Below are 25,430 nucleotides of genomic sequence, written 5' to 3'. Positions count from 1 at the left end.
AGTGCATAGATGCAGAGGATTTCTGGTTAGATAATCATAGCAGCTGATCTCCTGGGCTTCACAGTCGCCCACATAATGACTCACACGCTGTTTAGGGAATTCCACCCACCTGAAGGTTCTCCCTGTTTACTGCCAGCAGCAGCAGCAGCAGCAGCACATGAAGGGGATGAGTTATGAATCAGGCTCAAGTCACGTCCACCTGCTCTCATCCCCACAGCTGAGGGCAACAAGTTTGCACAAAAGCAAGGCTTCCTGGGCAAGTGTGGGAAAACACACCAATGACAAACATGGCAACGATGAGTGGATGTGGAGACGTGAGAGTGGACAGAGACACAACACAGACAGTGTCTCTGAGCACTGTGCTCATGACTGGATGCCACCTCGGCAGGAGCTCTTCTGTGGAGCCGTGAGGAAGAGGAAGAGGAATGATGATGATGTTGTGTTGTGACTGCCAGCATGTGAGCATGTCACTATGAGCTCAGTCCACAGTGAGGCTGCTGAACCAGGGCTTTTAAACCAAATGTGTCCCATCACTTTAATAAACTGCATTCATTATAGTTGACTTATTTATACCAAGCCAGTGTTACACTTGTTTTATTCATTTCTACTTATTGACTTATTTATTTAAAACTTCTTTTATTTCTTTATTTTGTGACGTAACATCAGTCGTAGTAGAGTCAAGTTAGACGCTAATTCATGCGCAGTATTCATTGTGTGCTTCTTTATTTCCGGGGTGTGTCCTCCCGCTTATGTAATTTCAACACTGGATCTGTTGCTTTAGTCTGGCAGTCCACTCTCGCGCCGCGCCGTACACATAACATGGTGTTCCACGTGCAGACCAAGTCTTGTTTATGTAAAACAACGGACAGGGTTCTGGACCAATGAGCGATCACTGTGGCAATTCCGTCACGTTCTCCTTGGAAACCCGAAGCGTCCAGCCAATCAATGAAGGCCAGGGGAGGAGTCTAAATTGAGGTCGAGCGGCGAGCTCGTTGATTGGCCGGTGATTCAGAGCTGGAGAAAGCCGGGGAAGCTCAGCCGGCCAGTGTGTCAACTGTCACGGCGACTAGCATCGAGGACTACCGTCCTAACACCGTCGCAACAGCGTCCTAACAGCGTCCTAACAGCGTCTCAACAGCGTCGTAACAGCGTCGTAACAGCGTCGTCTAACAGCGTCTTTGCCTCACACTGACACTGCGGACAGCGCAGCGCGGACAGCGCAGGTAAGTCTTCTCCATTTTCCCCTCTTTGGTTTGAGAAGACTCTTTTTGTAGTGGAGAAAAAGAAGTTGCGTAACGGAACCCGGTGTGCGCATGCGCGATCAGCCTGGTTGCTCCACTTATTATACTTCAATAACCTGAAAACACCGGTTCGTGGCTTTTGTGTCGAGTCGTAAAGGTGTTAAAGTGTCGTGTTGTGTGAAGCAGCTGTAGTTTCGTGGCGTGATTTTAGTGGACAAAGCTACTTTTACATAAGTGTGTCAGTGTACCGTGCTGTGGATGCAGGTCAACGTGTGTGTGTGTGTGTGTGTGTCTGAATAACAGGTCAATGGCACCTAGATGGGGGAAGGGGACGATTGTTCCCATTAATGCAATAAATCTTATTTATTTTATTATATTATAGTTTATTATTGTTATTGTTGTTGTTGTTGTTGTTGTTATTGTGTCATATTACTATGAGAAGGACTCAGTGAGGCGTGTTCACAGCACACACTTGTTGGTCTCTGCTCTGCTGAAGCTGTGGATTCATGACTACATTCATCTTCACTGTTCCATGAAAGATTGATGGAAAGCTAGAAGACCTCAGACCTCTTATGACCACATGAGGAGTGGCTGTGTGATCACACAGGGCTGTGAGGAAGTTTAAAGGCAGATAATGAGATACTTGTCATTTTATTTCATTTATGACATTCTGGTGTAAATTGTGGATGTTTACTGTCAACAGTGAAAACCCATGTTTCCTCCTGTGTGCTGCTGTGTTGTGTGTCTCACACAGTGTTTGACAGGATTCACCACAGAGCTGCACTAGAGCCACGTCCATGTGACTGGAGCTGCAGTTGTATAATGCCTCAGAAGTGTGCTAGTGTGTTGGCTGGGCTTTTTCAGAGCTGGAGATCATTTTCATTATGTCATTCTCCAGTTGGTTGTGCACGTACGTGCTCTCCAGCATGTTGGGGAGGGCGGTTGTTACTGAATACCTGTAACATCACCTGCTTTTGTTCCTCTTAGGTAAGCTTGTGTCTTGTGTTTCATTCAGAGGTTATTGTGGTTGAGCTCGTGTTGAGCTTGGATTTGAGTTTTTATTCTATCAGGCTGCTCAGAGCACAGAACTCTCTTCATGATAGCAGTAAAATGAAGATACGTGCTCCATGTTTTGTATCTGGTCATATTTGCAGTGTGATAAATCATTATTATGGTCTGTTGAAGGCTCTGTAAGCTGACCAGCTGCCAGGATATGTGCTGTGGTAGCACGTCCAACTGTTGTTATTGTTTTGATGTTGTTGTTTTTTTTTTATTATTCCTAAATGATATAACAAGTCTGCTGATATGATGTTAAACCGGCATCATTCTAACCTGTTGACAGTCTTGGCTCTCTCCTGATTGGTCGCTTGCAGAAGCCAGTAGGTGCACTTATATAGTTGCAATGTGATCATGTGTTGAAGTAGAACAGTGCATTGTGTCTCTGAGCTGAACTAAAACAAACAGCTGGACTGTAAGAGTCTCAGTATCTGAGCCCACAGCTCTCAGATGGTTATGTGATATACACTGTGTCGTGATACTGAAGAGGACACTCTTTCACTGGGAATCAAATATTGTCCCAGCCCTCACGAGCATGAAGAGGTGGCTGACCACCAGTCTGTCTTCCCTCTGTTTTACTCCCTTCTCTTTCCATGATGATGGTTGCATCACAGTGCTGCCTACTGCAGTGCAGTGTTTTTGGAGTTGCGAGTTTGTTCCCTCGCTGCCCTTGCACAGATCGAGGTTTGGCAAGTAAATAACAACAGCTGTGGCAGCTGCACGTCTCTGGGAGACCTTGGTTTCCTCTTTAACATTGTACACTTGACAGCTGACATTTAGTTTTCTCCCTGAACTTAAACCACAGAGACTATTTACACTGTTGGTCTTAAGGCCTAATTCTGAAATGTGGCCTATATCTGTTTTGTTTTATCTGCTTTGACCCGCTTACATTGTCTATCAACAGTGACCCATATCTGAAATCTCTATTTACACTGGGCAACGCGCGGCAGGGTGGTGGCAAGCACAGTTTGCACCAGTTAGAATCTTGGTTGGACCGAGGGCCTGATCACAGGGGTCCTGGTCTGGGCCCTTGTGTTTTCCTCCTGCAGAGGTTAATAGTGACCTGTCCAGGGATCACTCCGCCTCACAGCTGTGCTCGTGTGTTAGGGTTGGGCTTTATAAGACCTCAGTTCAGCTTCATCAAGTCATTCTTCTGCTCTGAGGGTTGCGTGTGCATGTACACGCGTTACTGAATACTTGTAAGAGTATTCAGTAACGCGTGTGCATGTACACGCGTTACTGAATACTTGTAAGAGTATTCAGTAACGTGTGCGCGTACACGCGTTACTGAATACTTGTAAGAGTATTCAGTAACGTGTGCACGTACACACGTTACTGAATACTTGTAAGAGTATTGTTGCTGTCTGTCCTCCTGTTGACTGTCATGTTTACACTTAAAAGTGTTTATAGATTAGTGTGATACTTGGATGAGATGTTTCGTTCTATCAGGCTAAAATCTTAGCGCAGAGAAATATATTCATGACCTTAATAATAACATCGGAAACATTCACGCTAAATATTTAGTATCTGGCAGCACTTGCAGTGTGTTAACCTACTTCTTAAATCATTTTGAAGCCGTTATTATTGGCTGTTTAAGGCCTTAATCCCCTGTTGTGACTCCTTTTCCAATATTTTTATTATTTCTTAAATTAAATTAAATTAAATTAAATTAAATTAAATTAAATTAAATTAAATTAAATTAAATTAAATTAAATAACAAGTCTGTTGATATCATTATAACCGGATGATATTGAACCTGCCTCCTCTCAGTAACCTGTGGTTCCTCTCTAGAACTGTCTCCAGCTCCCCCATGTGGAGGATAACGTGGTAAAAAATGAGTGAGTGAACACCTGAGGAGGCAACATTAACATTAGGTGGGCTTGGCTACTGGACTGGAAATGGAAGTTAAAGTGGTTTTATTATAAAAGCATAGAAATCCTCTATCCACACGTTTTAAAGACGTGAAACTGTGTCGTGAGTCCACTGCTTTGAGCCCTCGTCCTCCGTTGAAAGAGAGATGTGCAATCATGTCCAATTCATTGTTGAGGACATGTGAGTTGCATTGACAGGGGAATATCTGCTCTGTCAGTGGCAGAAGCAAACACACATACCTGATTCATTCAGCATGTTTTGCTGCACAACGTTCTGTGGGTGGAATACAAGAAAATGAATATCAAAAAAAGAACTAGCGTTTTTTGCAGCACTAGTCTGATGATATCTGAATCTTTGTGCTTTTGCCTCCTGTGTTCATGGGTCATATCTGATTTGTGCCACATGGGAGAAAAAAAGAGTCAGAATTGGGTCAGTTGCAGCATGCAGTGTATATGCAGCCTGAAACTCCTGTCTGGAGGTTTGGTCACCTCTGGTCTCACAGACATCTCGCTGGATGACCGACCTCACCGCTCTGACTGGAGTTCAGTCAGATACTGAGGTATCAGCCTGTTCAAGGAACTAAAAACAAATGATAAGATAGTACCAGTAACACACTGGTAGCAAGTGGACCAAGGCCATTATAAAGGGGACGTGAACATGTTTGTGCAGATTTGATCAATGTCAAAATACAAAGAGTTACAGTAACCCACACATTGGATATATTTTCCTCGTTTTGGGAGACGAAACAAAGACAAATAACACAGAGAAGTGTTATTTGAAAATGTGTCGTCCTGATTGTGTGGAGTAAATATTGTTGTTGTTGTTGTTGTTGTTGTTGGTGGTTTCATCTCTGCACACTCACCTTTCTTATGCTAAAGCTCTTCTGAACAGTTGAAATAGATCATGGATCAAGGTTCACTGTGCAGACCCTTTGAAGGTGGGAGTCAGGTGTGTGTGTGTGTGTGTGTGTGTGTGTGTGTGTGTGTGTGTGTGTGTGTGTGTGTGTGTGTGTGTGTGTGTGTGTGTGTGTGTGTGTGACACCAGCATCACTGTATTTGTGTTGCACTGCCCTTCTTCATGTGACTGACCTTTATTTTTAAAGGCTGAGATCAAAGTGATGGCCGGTTTATTTTGATGAGTGTTTATTTTCTTTTTTGAACCATATTGATTGCTTCTAACTTAAGGACTGTTGTTTGTGATGAATAGTTTTCAAAGCAAAATATCAACATGTAACAGTGTATTTTAGGATATGTTATGCAGTACATTTACCCTGGGTTTATACTTAACTGTTATTGGCTTATGTTGTTATGGGAGTGAGTTTTTTCAGCAGCAGGGCCCATGAGTCGCCATGAAGATGCAAATATGGTCAAAATAGTTTTCAATGAAATGGCCTTGTAATCATTGTAGGACTGCAACCATTGATTATTAATCAATAACTACATGAATCACCACTTATTTTTTTTATAACCGATTAATTGGTTAGAACGTATTTCTATAATTAAAGCAAGTTCTGTATTTTCTCATTTCTTTGCTTCAAATCATAAAGAAATTGTCAAGACATTTGAAAATAATCAATTATAAAAGTAATCATTCGTTGCATCCCTAACTTATTGATCATGGTATTAATCATCGTATTGTCCTTTGTATCATAATACTTTGGTGTTCATGAATGATAATCACTAGTGGCTCATTGATATTAATGGAAATTTTACAAATGGAGGTGGTGCACCACTGCTGGGGAAATGCTGAAGGGTCATTTATATCTACATATTCTGTTGCATGAATTGAAAACAGTGAAAAGTTGATATTTTGATGTCGCATGTTATAAAGCTGCAATTTGTTTCTGAAACACTCTAACCATCAATAAATCAAGTGTCTGTAGCCTCGGTAATAATGCTGGGGAATATTCAGCTGTATTATTCTCCGTATATTTGAATATTTTAACCTCCAGCTCATGAACACTAGTGCTGAGATAACGAGATACATTCAAAGACCCCGGTAAATTTCATCACTTGTGGTATCAGTAGCGTGTTGAGCATAGAGGAAGAGCTTCATGATGCATTCAAGGAACCTTGTAAATTTCATCACTTCTGCAAAATATCAGTCCACTTGTCGCCATATTTTGATAATAGATGGACCACAAACCTCCTGGATTGCAGACTCCTCCTACACCAGATTTTATCTTTTTTTTTTTAGTGATGGCTATCAAGACATGTATAGGATTTTAATAACTGACATTAAAAAGTAATTTCATAGAAAAAAAGATAACATTTAAATCTGAAGAGTCTGACTTCAGTCATTTCCCTAAATGTAAATGTTCTGTCTGTTTTATTTTCCTCCTGTAGACTTCATCTTCCTTCCTGAGGCATCATCCATGCACTTCATGGCGCCACAATGTGGAAGATAACTTAAGTACCAGTTTTGTTCTTTGGCCGGTCCCATGTCCGAGGACAGAGATCCAAAGCCCTACCTGTACTCAACCCTGGAAGGTCCTGAACAGAACCAGGAAAGGCTCAGCTTTCACGTGGAGGAAGAGGAGGCCTCTCTCTGTAACTCCCTCAGCCAACTTTGCCACATGGCTAGCAGTTACAACAAGGTGTGCAGCGGGCAGGATGGGGTGGAACTGGAAGCGGAGTTGGGTTTGGCTTCTGAGGGGAGTGACAGCAGTCACGAGCCCCCGGCCTCGCTGGGCTCCCTGCATGAAGACAGGAAGCGGCTGCGACCGCCCTTGCACGAAGACGTGGAGATGGGGTGTAGCGGCTCGAGCGGAAGCGGCACTGAATCCCATGGCAACGAGTCGCACGGCAACGAGTCCCATGGCAATGAATCGGTGGGCAGCTCGAATGGCAATGGCAAGGACTCTGCCCTAACGGAGTCTTCAGGGAGCAACAAGAGGTGAGGAAACATCTCATGTTGAATGAGGTGCTTACCGGCTGCCGTGGGAGATGGGACAGCATCAGTCACTAAATTCAGGCTCATTATTTGAAATAGAAACTCTATTTTCCCCTGTGGGAGGTTTTGTTGGTGTGAGACACTGAGGTCCAAGTCGTGACTGGTTGGTTTTTGAGATGAAAAATAAAGATTAGTGCAAGAAATAAATATGATTCATGAATTATCTACAAGGTTTTGGTGTTAGAAGATCTGATTTACTCGAGTAACACTGATTAAATGACACTTTTATGATTTTGATAAGAATTTGGATCCAAACTGTAATTTGTTGTCAAGCTGACTGATCATAATAGATAGTAGAAGAGATGCAGAGATTCAGGCATTAAATAACACGCCCCCTGCATCTGCTTGACTGTTATTCCTACTGTTACATAACCAGGCACTAACGTTTACTCCACCTCCTTTTGCGTCAGTGAGGGAAAGAGCAATAAAGAAAACTCCTTTTCATAAAGCTGTCCATTGTTGACACAGAGTGTTCAGGGTAATGATGACCTACACAAACACATTCATCCTCCCACTGAATCCACTGTCGTTTTAAACACACAGACACCCAAAAAAGAATGGATTGATTTTCATGAAACCTGCTGGGAGAGCAGCCGCTTTGGATCAGATCAAGCTAAGCAGTGTGGCTTAGCTTGATCAAAGCAGAAAGACCACATTACAGAAACACCACACAGACCTCTCCTCTGTCAGGAGCAGCAGCGTTTCAGGCACACTGTTCAGTTCCTCATGAGCCTCTTTGGTCTCTTGCCTTTTTAAATAGCCACAGGATAAACCGTATCCTAATAATAATGTTAATGTTAATGTTAATGTTATTAATAATAATAATAATAACAATAATTATTATTATCATAATTATATTATGATAATAATAATGTTAATAATAATAGTAATAATAATAACAATAATGATAATATAATAATATTGATAATAACGATAATAATAGTACTAATATTATTAATAATAGCAATAATAGCAATAATAATAATAATAATGATGATAATAATAATAATGATAATTATAATGCTAGGGATGCACAACATGTCTTTTTGCTGATATGCCAACATAGAGTTTAATCTTAGTGCTGGGGCAGATATCAGAATCTGTTCTCTGGACAACGTTGTCTTTTTACGTTACACAGCGATGGAAAGAAACACACACAGCTGCTTTTTTAAAAGTGAAAGTATTGTCCAACACTTGAAGACATCTGTGACCCACCCATGCTAACACACCGTGTCCTCCACTCACTTCACATGTTTAGTGGGACTCGTTGTGTTCTGTCATCATGTTCTGTTGTGTGGTCTTGTTGTCGATGTCTCTAACAAAGTGACATGTGGTTTGTGATCCCAGCTCAAACTCCCACAGCCCTTCGCCGCCAAGCAGCTCCAACGCCTTCAGCCTGGTCAGCTCGGAGCAGGACAACCCGTCAACCAGCGGCTGCAGGTTTGTACAACCTTAGTTTACATGCACATGTGTGTGACTGAGCTAATGTGAATGTGTGAATGGCTTTGAGTGGTCATCATAAACCATCCATTCACCATCAATATTCCTGTTGGGAGTTTAGAGGAATCAAACCACCGCTGCCTCCATGAGTACGTTCACATGTGTTCTTTTGTGGCTCCAGTGTTTGAAAACCTTCACACTGATTTTCTGCACAGACAACAGATGAGTGAGTGGTTAACAAAGCGTCTGTCTGATAAAGATAAAGCAGTAAACACATTCTTATACTATTGTTGCCTTTTGCTAAATGGCAAAAATCTGTTTTTCTGAGTGTCTCTACTGGCAGCTGTGTTTCCAGTGACACACACACACACACACACACATGGTGTGACAGCACTGATGAGATCTTGTCATTTTGACACGCATGCTTGTGTCTCATCCACGCCCTGCAGCAGTGAACAGTCAGCCAAAGCAAAGACTCAGAAGGAGCTTTTCAAGAGCCTGAAGGAGCTGAAGATGCACTTACCGTCCGAGAAAAGAAGCAAGGGCAAGTCCAGCACGGTCAACACTCTCAAGTACGCGCTGCGATGTGTCAAACAGGTGAAAGGTAAGAGAGAGCACGCACACCTTTACACACATTATACATATATTATGTACTCAGTTGTTCTGGAGCTGACTTCAGATTATGTTTTGCATCTGAATGTTGCACAAAAATACATTTCCAAATGTATCTGTTACGGTTAAGTAGTGCTGGGAGGTATGACCAACAATGGGAAACTTATAACGGTATACAACTCTATTTTTATGCATGAGTGAGTGTTTAAACGAGGGAGACGCGCAGCTGACTGTGTGTCTGTGTGCGTGCGTGTGTGTGTGTGCGTGTGTGTTTGTGTGTGTGTGTGTGTGTGTGTGTTTGTGTAACCGCACACATTGGCCCTGTAATATTCATTGCTGCAGTTCCTACAGTCACTTGTTCAGCATTAGCAGTGAAACCATTGTTTTACTGCGTTACATTATGTTTTCCATCAGTCACTAAATGCAGGCTCATTAATTATTGCAATAGAAGCACTACTTTGCCCTGTGGGAGGTTTTGTTGGTGTGAGACACTGAAGTCGTGACTGAAAAATAAAGATTTGTGCAAGAAATAAATATGATTCATGCAGATGAATTATCTACAAGGTCTTGGTGTAAGAAGATGTGATTTACTCGAGTAACACTGATTTAGCTCCTTGGAAATGACACTTTGATGATTTTGATAAGTGGCCTCGTTGTTGCTGACTGACCGTAATAGATGAGATGCAGAGACTCAGGTATTAAATAGTCGTATAACACCGTCTAGTGTTATTCATATTGGGTTTTTGTATGATGCGTTATACCACCCAGCACTGCTTATTAAGATTAAAATATGATATGTGGAAACTTGGCACATAATATGCAAATTAATGTCTGCATGGATCCGTGCTCTCTTTGTTTGTGCAGCCAACGAGGAATATTATCAGATGCTGATGATCAATGACAGTCAGCCACCAGGGTTTGATGTGTCATCCTACACCATCGAGGAAATCAACCGCATTACGTCTGAGTACACCCTCAAAAACACTGTAAGTCCCTCTAATCTCTGCCTTCACAGCACTAACAGGAACAAGTCGTAACGGAACTGCTATTTAAAAAGGAAGTTGTGTCTGGAACGATGAAGTTTAAATTCTCTCTTTGTGTTACAATGTATATTCTTCTATGAGAATGTGTTCAGAATCAGAAACACATTTTACACTGACCAAATATATATATATATATATATATATATATATATATATATATATATATATATATATATATATATATATACTATATCACTAGTCGACATAGTATCATGTGCACATGATGCAAAACGCTTTCAGAGCCGTCAGAGTCTGACCTGAGTCCATTTTTAGTCGCCCTAGCATTTCTTTGGTTGATTACAGCCCTAATTTATAGGCAATTAAATTGTTTCTTCATTTAGTGTTAAAAAGCCCAAGAAATAAATCAGGGATGATCTGAAATGAAAGGTAATAACTTTTTTTGAAGCATGTAGTAGCATCATAAATGTTAAAAGACATTTCATTTTGGAGTGTATTTAAACTTTTCATGAGTCCCAAGAAACAGCCTTTGTGCAGCTGTATATATATAAATAAATCAGATATAACAGATAATATATTATTACAAACCATATCGCCCAGCCTTGTACTATATTATTGTCATGGGGTTAATGAGCACTTCACTCATCCCATTTTCCTCTCCAGGACATATTTGCTGTAGCCGTGTCGCTCATCACAGGGAAGATTGTTTACATCTCGGACCAGGCGGCGTCCATCCTGAACTGCAAGCGTGAAGTGTTCAACAATGCCAAGTTTGTGGAGTTCCTAACACCACAGGATGTCAGTGTCTTCTACAGCTTCACCACACCTTACAGGCTGCCGTCGTGGAGCATGTGCACTGGAGCAGGTGGAGCCACGTTTCATTTGTTCTCATATTTTATAGGTGTTTTTCCTAGTCCATGTGCATGGGTGAAAGATTTGCATCTCCCAGAATGTGCATGTGTTTCACGACCCTCACCTCCCACGCACACGCGCCTCACTGACCTCACCACCACACACATGCCTGTACATGTGTATAACACATGCTTAATTAACATGTTGAATGACACATGACTAAATACCCACCTACTCACACACATGTCACATATTATAATATCTTCACATTTAAGCCGATAAATAAGCGCTGCCATGTTTCCTACTTGCATTAATAATGCAGTGATGACTGTGCGGCTGCATTTTTCAAATCCCACCATTTCTGCTGTCTTGTGTTGATGATCAGAGGTCATCCGCGCATTGGGTAACATTTTCATCCCACTTTTTTCCTGCCTCTAATTCAGAGTCGTCTCCCACGGAGTGCATGCAGGAGAAGTCCTTCTTCTGCCGCATCAGGTCAGTGACTACAGCCTCTCTGATCCATAGTTTCCTGCTCACAGCAGCTGTGAGTCAGCACAGACTTGGTGAGCAGGGAGGAAGTCGGCAGTTATGAGCCTCTCACCCTGTGGCCACTTTAAGAAATACAATGACAGCCTTATTTATTTGATGAATTAAATCATGATAATGATGCATCGTTATTGCTATGATACGCTAACCCTTGAAATTAGTATGCACAATATTCTATTATTCTAGACAATAGTAGTGTTTCAAGTGTTACTTGAATATAATAAGAAATATTCAAATAGATTCATTCATTAATCAATGTGTGGTTGTAGTGCTATTTCTACTTATAAAAACAAAACCATAAATAGTTTGAGTTCAGTGTATTGTGCTAAAGTTTAGCCTAAAACAACAACAACTGAATATTATATAAGATTCACATTTCTGATGCTTGCTCTGCGTGTGTGTGTTTCAGTGGTGGAAAGGAGCGGGAAGGAGATCTCCAGTACTATCCTTTCAGGATGACTCCTTACCTGATGAAAGTCCAGGATGCTGAGCTCGCTGAAGAACAGTTCTGCTGCCTCCTGCTGGCCGAGCGAGTGCACTCTGGTTATGAAGGTGAGTTACGCGACTGCAGAGATGCAGTAGTAAAACGTGATTGACCGGATCAGTGTGTATGAAAGCAGAAACATGGCTTGAGTGATGATTAAATGGATAGTTTAGTTTTTAGAAGTGTGGTTTTATAACACTACCAAATCTGTCTTACCTCAGTTTAAGTATTGGCATTAATGATGAATAATAATGGACTTTTATCACATCTAAATCATGTGTTCTCGTCCCACAGCACCCAGAATCCCCTCTGACAAACGCATCTTCACCACCACACACACCCCTAACTGTGTGTTCCAGGATGTGGACGAGAGGTCAGTGCCTTTTTCCATGAGTCATGATTAGTTCTGTTCATTCAGAAAAGACATATGAACATCAGGTGCTCTACAGGTACTCTACAGGTACTCTACAGGTACTCTACAGGTACTCCTGTAACCCATGAGCAAACATGAGTCAGGACACGTCTTGGTTAGTTTACAGTGACATTTAGGATTCTGTCATTTGACTGTTGCCTTGCTAGCTTGGCTTAGCTTCAGCGTTAGCTTTATTCCAGGGGACGGTTGGTTAGCGGTTACTTAGCGGTTACTTAGCGGTCTCCTCCTCACAGCAGTGGACTTCATGAACTCTCCTCTGTTGGTGTGTGTACAGTGGGATAAATGGGGCTGTGTGCCGCGGTTATTGACGACGCGTCAACAATCATGTGCTAAACTTCTGTGCTGTTTTCTGCACATTCACTAAAATGGTCGCCTGCTGTTCCTCTGTCAGGGCGGTTCCTCTGTTGGGTTACCTCCCTCAGGACCTGATCGGGACACCTGTGTTACTCAACCTGCACCCAAGTGACCGACCGTTAATGCTGGCTGTGCATCGAAAGAGTGAGAACCCCTTTGATTGTGTGTGTCATTGAGTTTTTGGTTTGATTGATGTGGCTCTCACACGCCCGTCCTCTCACAGTTCTGCAGTATGCCGGTCAGCCGTTCGATCACTCCTCCATCCGCTTCTGTGCAAGAAACGGTGAATACGTCACCATCGACACCAGCTGGTCCAGCTTCGTCAACCCGTGGAGCCGCAAGGTTTCCTTTGTGATCGGCAGGCACAAAGTCCGCACGTGAGTATGCTTCTGGGAGGCTTTTTTAATCATAAATGAGTTCAAACTGATGATGCAGTATATCATGATAGTATTCTTTTCTATTTGACTGTAACATTGGGGATATTGTTTATTTTAAGTGACATTTGTTTCAAATTCTTTTTATATTTTTTACAGTTTAAACACAATAAATAGGAGTTGTTTCTCTTTGTGTGCATTGATGTAATCTGTAAGCAACAATCAGTGACTTACAACTCAGACAAGTCAAGTCATTTTTAAAGGATATCGGCTAAATATCCATATTGTCGCGATACTATTTTTTGCCAATATCGCCCACCCCTAGTTAAGATGTATATTTTATTTTGACCATGTCAGCTGACAGTGGTCTGTGTGTGTGTGTGTGTGTGTGTGTGTGTGTGTGTTTTGTAGGGGTCCTGTGAATGAAGACGTTTTTGCAGCACCAACTTTCCATGGAGGGAAGATAATGGACTCAGACATTCAAGAAATCAGTGAACAGATTCACCGGCTGCTGCTGCAGGTACATACCCGACACACACTCAAATGCACAGAGGAAATCATGCAATTGTTTTTCTATAACACTCATTTCTATCTTTAGCCGGTCCACAACATGGGCTCCAGTGGTTATGGTAGCCACGGCAGCAATGGCTCACATGAGCAGCTTGTGAGCATCAGCTCATCCAGCGAGAGCAACGGGAACCTGACGTCTGGGGTCACAGCTGAGGATACGGGAAAGGCAAAGCCACTCAGGACTTTCCAGGAGATTTGCAAGGGGGTCCACATGCAGAAGAACCAGGACTCTCACGTCTGCCTGCAGTCGTCATCAGCCTCACCACTGCAATCCAAACCCGAACAAAAGAAGTCTACAGACAGTGAGTTCACGTTTGTTTTGACTGGCATGTAAACATGACGACAGGAAGCATTGCCCTCACTCCTGTGTGTCCCTGCAGCAGCAGCTCAGAGAAGTCCAACAGTGCGTCTGAAGGACTCTGTGCCCCCCCTGCTGTTCAGAGACAGTACTGCAGCCACCACAGAGGACTTCACCTGCAAAGATCAGAGCGTGTGCTCTTACCAGCAGATCAGCTGCCTTGACAGCGTCATCAGGTAAGACCAGTGATTGCAGTACCATAGTTAGCCACCATTGTGTGTGTGTGTGTGTGTGTGTGACAGTAAAGTTGAGCTCTTCTGGGTTGTTCATTTGGATTTAAAGTGATATGAACAGCTTGAGGCTGAGTTTTGTCCCAATAGCTGGGTTTTTATTTCATATCATATTAGAGTTGCATGATACCCAAGATACCCACGGTACCCCGCGGTGCGGCAGTTATCGCAGCCATATCAAAGGTTTTACAGAATTGGGCAGTTCCCTTGTGTTGATGAAAGCTTAAAACCTCACGATATTTGATTAAATCCATCTGTGTCCCTCAGATACCTGGAGAGTTGTAACATTCCCATCACAGTGAAGAGGAAGTACCAATTCTCCTCAAACACCACCTCCTCCAACTCCGATGATGGCAAGAAGGGCTCAGAAGACGGCTTACATGCTTCCCAGGACACAAGCACAGGTATTTCACACACTATATCCAATATTAGATCAAATATCTCACTTCAGTAGTGATCTTACAGATGATCTCTCTCTCTCTCTCTCCACATCCAGATCCTTTGATGCTGGGTGCCCAGCCAGGTCTGTCACACATGAAAGCCCCTAAAAAGCCTCTGTCTGGGGTGGCTGCAGTTGTAGGAGGACCCCTGGCCCCCCTCACTCTACCCAGCAAGGCTGAGAGTGTGGTGTCCATCACCTCACAGTGCAGCTACAGTAGCACCATCGTCCATGTGGGAGACAAGAAGCCACAGCCAGAGTCTGGTGAGTTTCAGTGTTGTGTAGAATGCACACATAGCAACATGGCTTTACTTGTGTGTCTTTACTCAGATTTGTACTCTGATCCTTCCTGCAGAGATTATCGAGGACGTGGCAGAGAGCCCAGCGCCTCCAGTTCTGCCCGTCAGTGTGGTGTCTCCACCGAGCCAAGAGAAGGAGGCGTACAAGAGGCTGGGGCTGACCAAACAGGTGCTGGCAGCTCACACCCAGAAAGAAGAGCAAGCATTCCTCAACCGCTGCAGGGAACTCCGCAACGCCAGGAGCTTCCAGAAGGACTGCTCCAAGTATCTGCACAAGCAGAGGGGTCCAAGCAATCTGGAAGGTACAGTTTCATGTTCACCACCCAAGTAGCAACACGAGCATAAGTGCAAGGGCAAATCTGACATGAGGAGATGAACCTTTCTAGGTATCAAAATATGGTGTTCAATAGCAACACATCATAGGGCTGGGCGATCATCATAGGGCACAAAGCTGTATTTGACTTCATTGGAGGTCAAATACAGTGGCTGAAAGATGTAATGCTAGATTTACATTTGGAGAAGATTACATTTGCAATAAGACGTTCAGACAAATGTCAGTCTGTTTAGGAACCTCTTTTGTCTTACGTCATTCGTCAAGAGCTTCCCAAGACATTGATGGACTAAATTAGAAGATTTTAGGAGTCTGTAGTTTACTAAGGTTCACTTGGCCAGTCATACAGACCTCTGAAGTCATGTTGTCCCTCATTGAAATCCTATTCATTTATTTGTGTTTTACTTTTATTTAGGTGTACCTGTGTCTATGACACCTAATACTAAACCTTTTCTTATGTTTGTTATTATTATTTTTATTCTAATTGTTATTATTATTATTATAATAATAATTATTATTATTGTTGTTGTTATTATTGTCATTATTATTGTTATTTTGGTCCACTCGGGATGGGGGGATGGATTGGTGGGGGGTGGTTTGTGTGTGTGTGTATAAAAAAAACAATGCTGCCTAGAATATGGAGGAAATTCTCTGTTGTTCTTATGAGTACATTTCCTGTAGTGGACATGAATCAGTTGATCTTAGTCTTAATCTCTTCTTATGAGCCAGTGCAAACTGTTCTTATACAGCTGTAAGCAAGTTTCTGACTTCTCCATGTCTCTTCTCAGAATCCTCTAGACCTCAAGGTGCTACCAAACTGGGCACCACCAGGCCTGAGACCACGGCCAAGAAGGGCAACCGCAGCAGGAAGTCCAAGAAGCCACGAATGAAGCACCCCGACTCCTCGGACAGTGCCGTGTCCAACCACAAACCCCGGCCCACTCTCCAGCGTCTCAACCAGACGTCATGGTCACCTTCTGAAACCTCACAGTCAGCTTTTAATGTCTCCTACCCTGCTATGGTGCCTCCATACCCACTTTACTCACCAGCACCTGCTGCCCCTGCACAGGTTCCTCGTCTTGACCCGTCCCTTTCCACAGGCTTTGGAGAGGCACAGAGCACCCAAGCTCCACCAGCATCCACTCCATTCCCTGCTCCTATTGTTACACCAGTGGTGGCTCTGGTGCTGCCAAATTATCTCTTCCCCCAAATAGGACCGATAGGACCGATAGGACAGATAGGACCGATGGGACAGATAGGACCGATGGGACCGATAGGACAGATGGGACCGATGGGACCGATGGGACCGATGGGACCGATTGGACAGATGGGGGCTGCTCCAAGTCCGGCGTTTTTTCTTGAACAGAGCCCGTCACAGACAGCATACACTGCTCCACAGCCCTTTCAGGCCGCACAGCCAGCATACACCCTGCAAACACAGCCCGCCTTCACCAGTCAGCAGCAGTTCCCTGTGCAGACTGCCTTTACCCCTCAGCAGCCGTTCCAGGCCACTCAGCCTGCCTACACTGCCCCGCAGCCATTCACTGCACAGCCTTCTTTCCCAGTGCAGACTCCGTTTGTTGCTCAGACTCCTTTTCCAGTGCAGCCTTTCACCTACAGCCTCGGCCCAGAGCCTCCCAAAACCCCGGCCGCGGAGCCCCGAGAGGGAGTGGCATCACGCTCCTCCAGCCCAGTGTCTGGAACCCGAGAGCCAACTACGTCGCCGCCACTGTTTGAGTCGCGCTGTAGCTCACCGCTGCAGCTCAATCTGCTGAGCATGGAGGAGGGGCAGCGATCAGGGGAACGCCTGGACAGCACCGCCTCAACTGGAGGCCCGGGGAGCAGCGCAGCAGCACTGCCCTCAGAGAAGAACACCTTTAAGACCCAAAGCCACCAACAGGTAAGAAACACAATTGCACTCTGTGTTGTGTGTTGTGTAGTGTTGCCGTCTTTACTCGTCGCCACTTCCATTAAAAGACTATTTAAAGGTAATTAAGTCTTTTTCTTTATCACATCAAAAAAAATGTTCATAACAATTCTAGGGTCAAATCTGAATGATATTAACTGTTTTAGATTGTGTTTAAAAATCAATAAGCAGCAGTTAACATGACATTATTGTGTGAGTGACAAATACTGGAGTCTTTAAATACATGTATGTTAGCCTGACTGAAACTGAGCTTCGAGCTACTGCCACAGCGTCACATTGAGTTTGGCCCATGTCGGGACCACAGGTGCCAAGAGTAAGTTTAACATAATAAGTACTCATGTAGAAGTAAAAGTACTCGTGACAATAATGACTCGAGTAAGTTTAACATAATAAGTACTCATGTAGAAGTACAAGTACTCGTGACAATAATGACTCGAGTAAGTTTAACATAATAAGTACTCGTGTAGAAGTACAAGTACTCGTGACAGTAATGACTCGAGTAAGTTTAACATAATAAGTACTCATGTAGAAGTAAAAGTACTCGTGACAATAATGACTCGAGTAAGTTTAACATAATAAGTACTCGTGTAGAAGTACAAGTACTCGTGACAGTAATGACTCGAGTAAGTTTAACATAATAAGTACTCATGTAGAAGTACAAGTACTAGTGACAATAATGACTCGAGTAAGTTTAACATAATAAGTACTCATGTAGAAGTACAAGTACTCGTGACAGTAATGACTCGAGTAAGTTTAACATAATAAGTACTCATGTAGAAGTACAAGTACTCGTGACAATAATGACTCGAGTAGGTTTAACATAAGTACTAATGTAGAAGTAAAAGTACTCGTGACAATAATGACTCGAGTAAGTTTAACATAATAAGTACTCATGTAGAAGTAAAAGTACTCGTGAAAATTATGACTCGAGTAAGTAATAATTACTCATGTAGAAGTAAAAGTACTCTTGACAATAATGACTCGAGTAAGTTTAACATAATAAGTACTCATGTAGAAGTAAAATTACTCGTGACAATGACTCGAGTAAGTTTAACATAAGTACTAATGTAGAAGTAAAAGTACTCTTGACAATAATGACTCGAGTAAGTTTAACATAATAAGTACTCATGTAGAAGTAAAAGTACTTGTGAAAATAATGACTCGAGTAAGTAATAATTACTCATGTAGAAGTAAAAGTACTCGTGACAATAATGACTCGAGTAAGTAATAATTACTCATGTAGAAGTAAAAGTACTTGTGACAATAATGACTCGAGTAAGTTTAACATAATAAGTACTCATGTAGAAGTAAAAGTACTTGTGACAATAATGACTCGAGTAAGTTTAACATAATAATTACTCATGTAGAAGTAAAAGTACTTGTGACAATAATGACTCGAGTAAGTAATAATTACTCATGTAGAAGTAAAAGTAATAATAATGTTTTAAATAAAACAATAAATAATCGTGAACTAAAACAATAATACATTCATTCTTTGGGAAATTAAATACATCACCCTTAACTAAAAGTACAATAAATTAGGATTATCCAAATCAGATACATCGGCACAGTAAAAGTATGACAGCTGAGACCAGAAACCCGGAGACGGGAGACCAGAAAGACCAGAAACCCGGAGACCAGAAAGACCAGAAACCCGGAGACCAGAAAGACCAGAAACCCGGAGCCGGGAGACCAGAAACCCGGAGACGGGAGACCAGAAATCCGGAGACGGGAGACCAGAAACCCAGAGCCGGGAGACCAGAAACCCACAGACGGGAGACCAGAATCCCGGAGACAGGGGACCAGAAACCCAGAGCCGGGAGACCAGAATCCCGGAGACAGGGGACCAGAATCCCAGAGCCGGGAGACCAGAAACCCACAGACGGGAGACCAGAAACCCAGAGCCGGGAGACCAGAAACCCAGAGACGGGAGACCAGAAACCCACAGACCGGAGACCAGAAACCCACAGACGGGAGACCAGAAACCCACAGACGGGAGACCAGAAACCCACAGACGGGAGACCAGAAACCCACAGACGGGAGACCAGAAACCCACAGACAGGAGACCAGAAACCCGGAGACGGTAGACCAGAAACCCAGAGTCAGGAGACCAGAAATCCACAGACTGGAGACCAGAAACCCAGAGCCGGGAGACCAGAAATCCACAGACGGGAGACCAGAAACCCACAGACGGGAGACCAGAAACCCGGAGACCAGAAACCCGGAGACCGGAGACCAGAGACCCACAGACCGGAGACCAGAAACCCAGAGACGGGAGACCAGAAACCCGGAGACGGGAGACCAGAAATCCACAGACGGGAGACCAGAAACCCACAGACAGGAGACCAGAAACCCGCAGGTGGGAGACCAGAAACCCGGAGACGGGAGACCAGAAACCCACAGACCGGAGACCAGAAACCCGGAGACGGGAGACCAGAAACCCACAGACAGGAGACCAGAAACCCGGAGACGGTAGACCAGAAACCCAGAGCCGGGAGACCAGAAATCCACAGACGGGAGACCAGAAACCCACAGACAGGAGACCAGAAACCCGCAGGTGGGAGACCAGAAACCCGGAGACGGGAGACCAGAAACCCCGAGCGGGGAGACCAGAAACCCACAGACGGGAGACCAGAAACCCACAGACAGGAGACCAGAAACCCAGTGCCGGGAGACCAGAAACCCGGAGGCGGGAGACCAGAAACCCACAGACAGGAGACCAGAAACCCGCAGGTGGGAGACCAGAAACCCGCAGGTGGGAGACCAGAAACCCAGAGCCGGGAGACCAGAAACCCACAGACAGGAGACCAGAAACCGTAGACCAGAGCCTCGGTGTTGGACACAGTAAACAACGAGCTGGTGTGTTTTAAGTCCACTTGGAGCCGAAATCTGCGGCTAACAGCTGAGCGGCTAACAGCTGAGCGGCTAACAGCTGAGCGTGCTGTGGCACCAGCTGTATTTGATTGGCAAGATTTTGTCAGCCATCGCTAACAGGGAGAGAAATAGAACAGAATAGAATGTAATAATAAAAAGATATTAAAAAAGTAAAGTAACAAGCGTCACTGAGCCAAATGGAACGATGTGAAAGTATCGTTCTTTCTTCAAATATATACTCAAGTATTTGTAACAGAGTAAATGTAGCGCGTTACTAACTAACAGCAACAAAAGCATTTGTTTGGACTGACAAGGAGACTGATTTAAGCTCACTCAGCTTCAATGACTGGATATTTCTGAGTTTATGGATGGTACGAAGACCATCCATAAACTACGAAGCCATGGTTAAGGCCCTCCGGAAAAGACCAACTTCACACCATAAAGATTAGAGTTCACATTGTCACATGTACAAATCTGCGTCTTCATAGTTTCTCTTCTCTCTCATCGCAGGTGGAGTCTCTCGGTGACGAAGCGCACAGTGACGCTAACTCCTCGTCCTGCGACCTGCTGGACATTCTTCTGCAGGAGCAGGAGGATTCACACTCGGCCACATCTGGCTCCATGGGCTCGGGGTCAGGCTTGGGATCGGGATCAGGATTAGGATCGGGCTCTGGCTGCAATGGCTGTGGTACCTCAGCTAGTGGAGCCTCTGGCAGCAGAACAGGTCAGTTCTACCACACTTTATGTCAGAGAAGAAAACTAGATGGTTCAGTCCTGATCTACCACAGTCCTCCTGTGTGTTGACTGTGGCCTTTGTGTGCGTTCAGATGTTGTTGTTGACTCTGTTTACAAAGAACACACAAAAGCTCAGTGTGTGTGTGTGTGTGTGTGTGGTGTACAGAGGTCAAATTCACTGTCACTAAAAACATTCTTCTTCATATTTGACAACACGTAACATTCAAGATTTGCATATTGGACCTGAAACATTTGTTTAGGTTTTTCTTGATGTTACTAGAATAACTGTCTCTTTCAAATGTGCACAGGAAGCAGCAACACCAGCAAATACTTTGGCAGCATCGACTCCCTAGAACACCACCCGAAGGCAAAAGTGAAACCCAAGGTGAGGGGCAGAGGAGGCAAAGGAGGCACAGGAGGCTCTGCTGGCGGACCGTCGCAGGGCAAAGTCTCAACTCAAGGGGAGGGAGAGCATTTGGTCAAATATGTCCTCCAGGAGCCGCTGTGGCTGCTGATGGCCAACGCTGACAACAAGGTCATGATGACGTACCAGATACCGTCCAGGTGAGTGAAGGATTGGATTAGATTTCATGTCACCAAACACAAACAAAGACATGTGTCTAAATGAAGATGCATGTGTGTGTTTTGTGATGAGCAGGGACATTCAGAAGGTTCTGCGGGAAGACAAGGAGCGGCTGCGGCAGATGCAGAAGGGTCAGCCTCACTTCTCCTCAGAGCAGAGACGAGAGCTGGTGGAGGAACATCCCTGGATAAGGAGGGGAGGTCTCCCTGCTGCTATTAACGTGAAGGTCAGAGCCTCGTCAGGATCTTTTTGTGCTTTTTAACTTCCAGTGTGCTCGTGCTTGGCTATAATCACAGCCGGTGAAAGGAAAAGGACGGTGATGGTAGATGAGGTAGAGACAGAAGAGAGAGAGAGAGACCAGGAGCAGATACACAACAACTGTATCAGGTTACAAGTTTATACAGTCAATGATATCGACTTTTAATTATAGCACAATAATAATGGTGATGATAAGTATGATATGGATAGCCTCGAAAACTGGATCTGGATCCTGAAACCTGCAAGATGAGGATACAGAGAGAGAGAGAGAGGGAAGGAAGGAAGGACACAAACTAGGGAGAGAAAGAGACAAGGTTAATGACATATAAAAAGTCATATTCATACCCTGAGTGTGAGAGAGTGAATGTGCGTGCACCACAGGAAAATCCCCCAGCAGTCTAGGTCTATAGCAGCAGAACTAAGAGATGGTCCAGGTTTCCCTGAACCAACTCTAACTATAAGCTTTATCAAAAAGGAAAGTTTGAAGTCTAACTTTAAATACAGAGAGAGGCTCCGCCTCCCGAACTGTCATTGGAAGCTGGAATTCACTCACTCACACATTCACTCACACATTCACACACTATAAGCTTTATCAAAAAGGAAAGTTTGAAGTCTAACTTTAAATACAGAGAGAGGCTCCGCCTCCCGAACTATCCTTGGGAGCTGGAATTCACTCATTCACACATTCACTCACACATTCACACACACATTCACACATTCATTCACACATTCACTCATTCACACATTCACTCACACATTCACTCACTCATTCACTCACACATTCACACAGCACATCCATGTGCAGCACATCTATTCTATCACACATCTTTCATGTGCTCACACACTGCCGGCACAGTCATTAGGAGCAACATGCACACGTGTAGACCAGCGGACCCCGGCATTCAAACCCACAACCTTTTAAGTTGAAAGACGACTCGCTCTACCACTGAGCTACAGCTAACTCTCAGAATATTACGACTTAGTGCGACGTCTATATAGTTTGTTTAGTCTGAGCCTGAGAATGAAACACTTGTCAGTGTTGTTTGAAAATGCAGTTTTGTGGTGAACTCGTGGTCTGGATTTGTCGTCAGTCGTCAGTCGTCAGCTTATTTCAGTCCAGATGCATCTGTAAAGGTTCCTGGACTTCTGTTAACGATGGCCTCTGTGTTTGTGTGCAGGAGTGTGTGTACTGTGAGGACGCACCAGAGGGAGCCATTGACCAACACCTGCCAGACATGGACATGGGTGAGCTGGGCGAGCAGCTGAGCCAGGAGAACCAGGAGAACCAGGAGAACCAGAAGAACCAGAAGAACCAGAAGATTCAGAACCAATCACAGGAACCTCAGCCTCCATCGGACTCTGGCTCCTGAAAAAGCACAAATCACCAGCAGGGGGACACACTGAGACTTTGACCACACACTCACTTGTGGAGGTGTGTGCTGGATCTAGAGCTGCTGCTGGAGTGCACTTCCTGATGCTCACCTGCAGAGGGCAGTAGTGATGAACACACACTGACTGGACCCAGAAACATGTTCCCTGTCTTTATTTAATGTTTTCTCATCGTTATCACAGGCAGCAACACGAAGAGTTCTTGTTTAAGTTAATAGTGAGAGTATAAACTTTACATGTAAATAAATAAATGATACTGTAAAGTAATGTACAGGTTAGAACATGTCAGCTGAGCATTGCTGCTGGAGTTCATGTTTGTGGTTTTATCTTTTTATTCTTGTACCATGTGGTCCAATACAAACCCAGGATCCCCTCTGGTTCCCCATCGAGTCAGCTGACAGTGACAATCGGTCACATGGTGCAGCTGATCTCCCATCGTATTTATTTTCTACTGCGTCATATTCTCTGAAGAGTGTGTTTGTTTTTTAAAGCCAAAGCTGAAAGATGGAGCTCACATGTTTACAGGTGTTTACAGGTGTTTACAGGTGTTTACAGGTGTTTACACACGTCTGAAGTCACAAAACAACACTCCAGCCGTCTGTGTGTTGATGAAGAAGAAGAAGAAGAAGAAATATTCTTTCCTTCTACAGTTTATACACTGCAGCATCTTGTTAAGTATTATTCTTCTTGTGTTGTTTCTGCAGACTTCAACCTCATTTCCGTGAGTTAGGCTGCTCCTGCACACGGAAATCTGTGTCATTTATTTCTCGGTTCCAGCAGACCTCGGTTGAGGTCAGAGGTCAGCACTGAGGTCAGAGGTCAGCACTGAGGTCAGCGTGCTGGGAAGAAAAGAACAAAAGGAAAAACGTAACACTGTAGCAAACACGGGGACCACGTTACACCAGGACCCTGCTGTAAAGAGCAGGATTCTGTCAGGTTAAAGAAAGCCTGAGATTTGGGAACACGTTTGGTGCTAGGTTGTAGAGAAGCAGCCAGAGCAGAGCCTTTGAATGTGACACCGACTGGACCAAGAGCGTCTCGTTGGGTTACTTTGTTCTCACGATGTTTTCTTTTTCTTTTGCTTCTGTTTGAAGAAAGCAAAGAGTGGCTGAGTGTTGCAGCTGATGGACCCTACCTCGATTTAAATCCCAGCTCATGTTACTGTAACATTTGGACGCACGGACACTTTGTCTCTGCCTTGGACACCTGCCGCCGTCTGTCTCTCGTTGTTCTGTGCAAAGAATAAAAAGTCTGACTTGAGTATAAACCAGTGACAATGCAAGAACCTCAGAGAATATTAGGCCTTACTTTTGTCCTTCACACAGAGAGAACTCTCTGACACTGTTCTGGAACATGAGTCCATGGAAATGACTTCTGTGCTTTTATTTTGTAGTTCAGAAGTGTTGTTTTGAGACATGAAAGAAATGTTGAAATAAAAACAACAAAGAAATATTATCACAGACTCATTTTTTGAATGTCTTGGTCAAAATTAAAGTCCTATTCTGAAATGTTTTCACACAGTCAGTGAAACAAAAGAGTGGCTTATTTTCCTTTGTTTTCACACAAAATGCATTTACTGCACCACAAGTGTCAAGTGAACAAATATCTGCTGTGAAACATGCTGTGAAACATGCTTTGACATGCGTGTGTGTGTGTGTGTGTGTTTATTGTGCTTCTACAGGGTTTGGTGCCGACAACCTAACAACACTTAAAACAACACTGTAAAACAAATGTATCCAAGTATTCTTAGATCTTATTTATTTATACCAATGATGCTAATTTGCAACAAGAAAACCTACATATAATTTAGAACATTAGAGTCTGATGTGTAATGGCCCCTCCCCGATCAAGGTTAGCCACACCTCCTTTGCATCAGTTGTAATATTTGATTACGATGTTCTTTCTCTTCCTTTCAACGCTTGTTGCCTCCTCAGAGGATGTTAGAGACCAGAGTGTGTGTGTGTGAGTGTGTGTCTTCATGAAAGCATCCTCCTCCTCCTCCTCCTCCTCCTCCTCCTCCTCGTCCACTTCCCTCTCATCTTCACGTCAGTCTTCAGGTGAGTTAGAGTTGGACCAGAGCTGCTCTGTTTCTACCTGTGAGGCTTCATCTGTGTGGTGTGAAGTCTTTGTGCTCATACTCAGAGCATGGCTGCAGAGCACCTGCGTACTCGAACTATCCAACACGCTTTGTTGTGGTTCCTGCTGCTGATGAAGCTCTGA

The 25,430-nt window shown here is 43.8% G+C and overlaps 1 protein-coding gene across 3 annotated transcripts; it reads left to right on the top strand.

The window, feature by feature from the left end:
• The first annotated feature begins 1,021 nt into the window (after positions 1 to 1,021).
• On the top strand, positions 1,022 to 24,665 carry LOC131462718 (period circadian protein homolog 2-like). 3 transcript variants are annotated; one of them, XM_058634184.1, is made up of 22 exons: positions 1,022 to 1,223; positions 6,515 to 7,064; positions 8,469 to 8,561; positions 9,011 to 9,165; positions 10,038 to 10,159; positions 10,838 to 11,039; positions 11,470 to 11,521; positions 11,982 to 12,124; positions 12,351 to 12,429; positions 12,881 to 12,987; positions 13,067 to 13,220; positions 13,629 to 13,737; positions 13,816 to 14,089; positions 14,174 to 14,321; positions 14,643 to 14,779; positions 14,872 to 15,078; positions 15,170 to 15,415; positions 16,233 to 17,344; positions 20,756 to 20,969; positions 21,289 to 21,544; positions 21,639 to 21,789; positions 23,000 to 24,665. In XM_058634184.1, the coding sequence occupies exons 2-22, from the start codon at positions 6,610 to 6,612 to the stop codon at positions 23,189 to 23,191; spliced, it is 4,608 nt and encodes a 1,535-aa protein (XP_058490167.1). In that variant the 5' UTR covers positions 1,022 to 1,223; positions 6,515 to 6,609; the 3' UTR covers positions 23,192 to 24,665. The 3 variants fall into 3 exon arrangements, with proteins under 3 accessions (XP_058490167.1, XP_058490166.1, XP_058490165.1); XM_058634183.1 differs by having other exon boundaries at positions 14,171 to 14,321; XM_058634182.1 differs by having other exon boundaries at positions 1,023 to 1,223; positions 14,168 to 14,321.
• The last annotated feature ends 765 nt before the right edge of the window (positions 24,666 to 25,430 follow it).

This window comes from Solea solea, chromosome 7, assembly GCF_958295425.1.
Source record: "Solea solea chromosome 7, fSolSol10.1, whole genome shotgun sequence".
Lineage (NCBI taxonomy): Eukaryota > Metazoa > Chordata > Actinopteri > Pleuronectiformes > Soleidae > Solea > Solea solea.
The sequence above is the reverse complement of the archived record's forward strand: the minus strand, read 5'-3'. Positions and strand labels throughout refer to the sequence as shown.

Excerpts from the sequence above, each read along its gene's own strand:
- LOC131462718 (XM_058634182.1), top strand. The coding sequence starts at position 6,610 with ATGTCCGAGGACAGAGATCCAAAGCCCTACCTGTACTCAACCCTGGAA. Across the intron at positions 8,562-9,010 it reads CCGTCAACCAGCGGCTGCAG|CAGTGAACAGTCAGCCAAAG; the intron begins GTTTGTACAACC and ends CACGCCCTGCAG. Across the intron at positions 21,790-22,999 it reads CTGCTGCTATTAACGTGAAG|GAGTGTGTGTACTGTGAGGA; the intron begins GTCAGAGCCTCG and ends GTTTGTGTGCAG.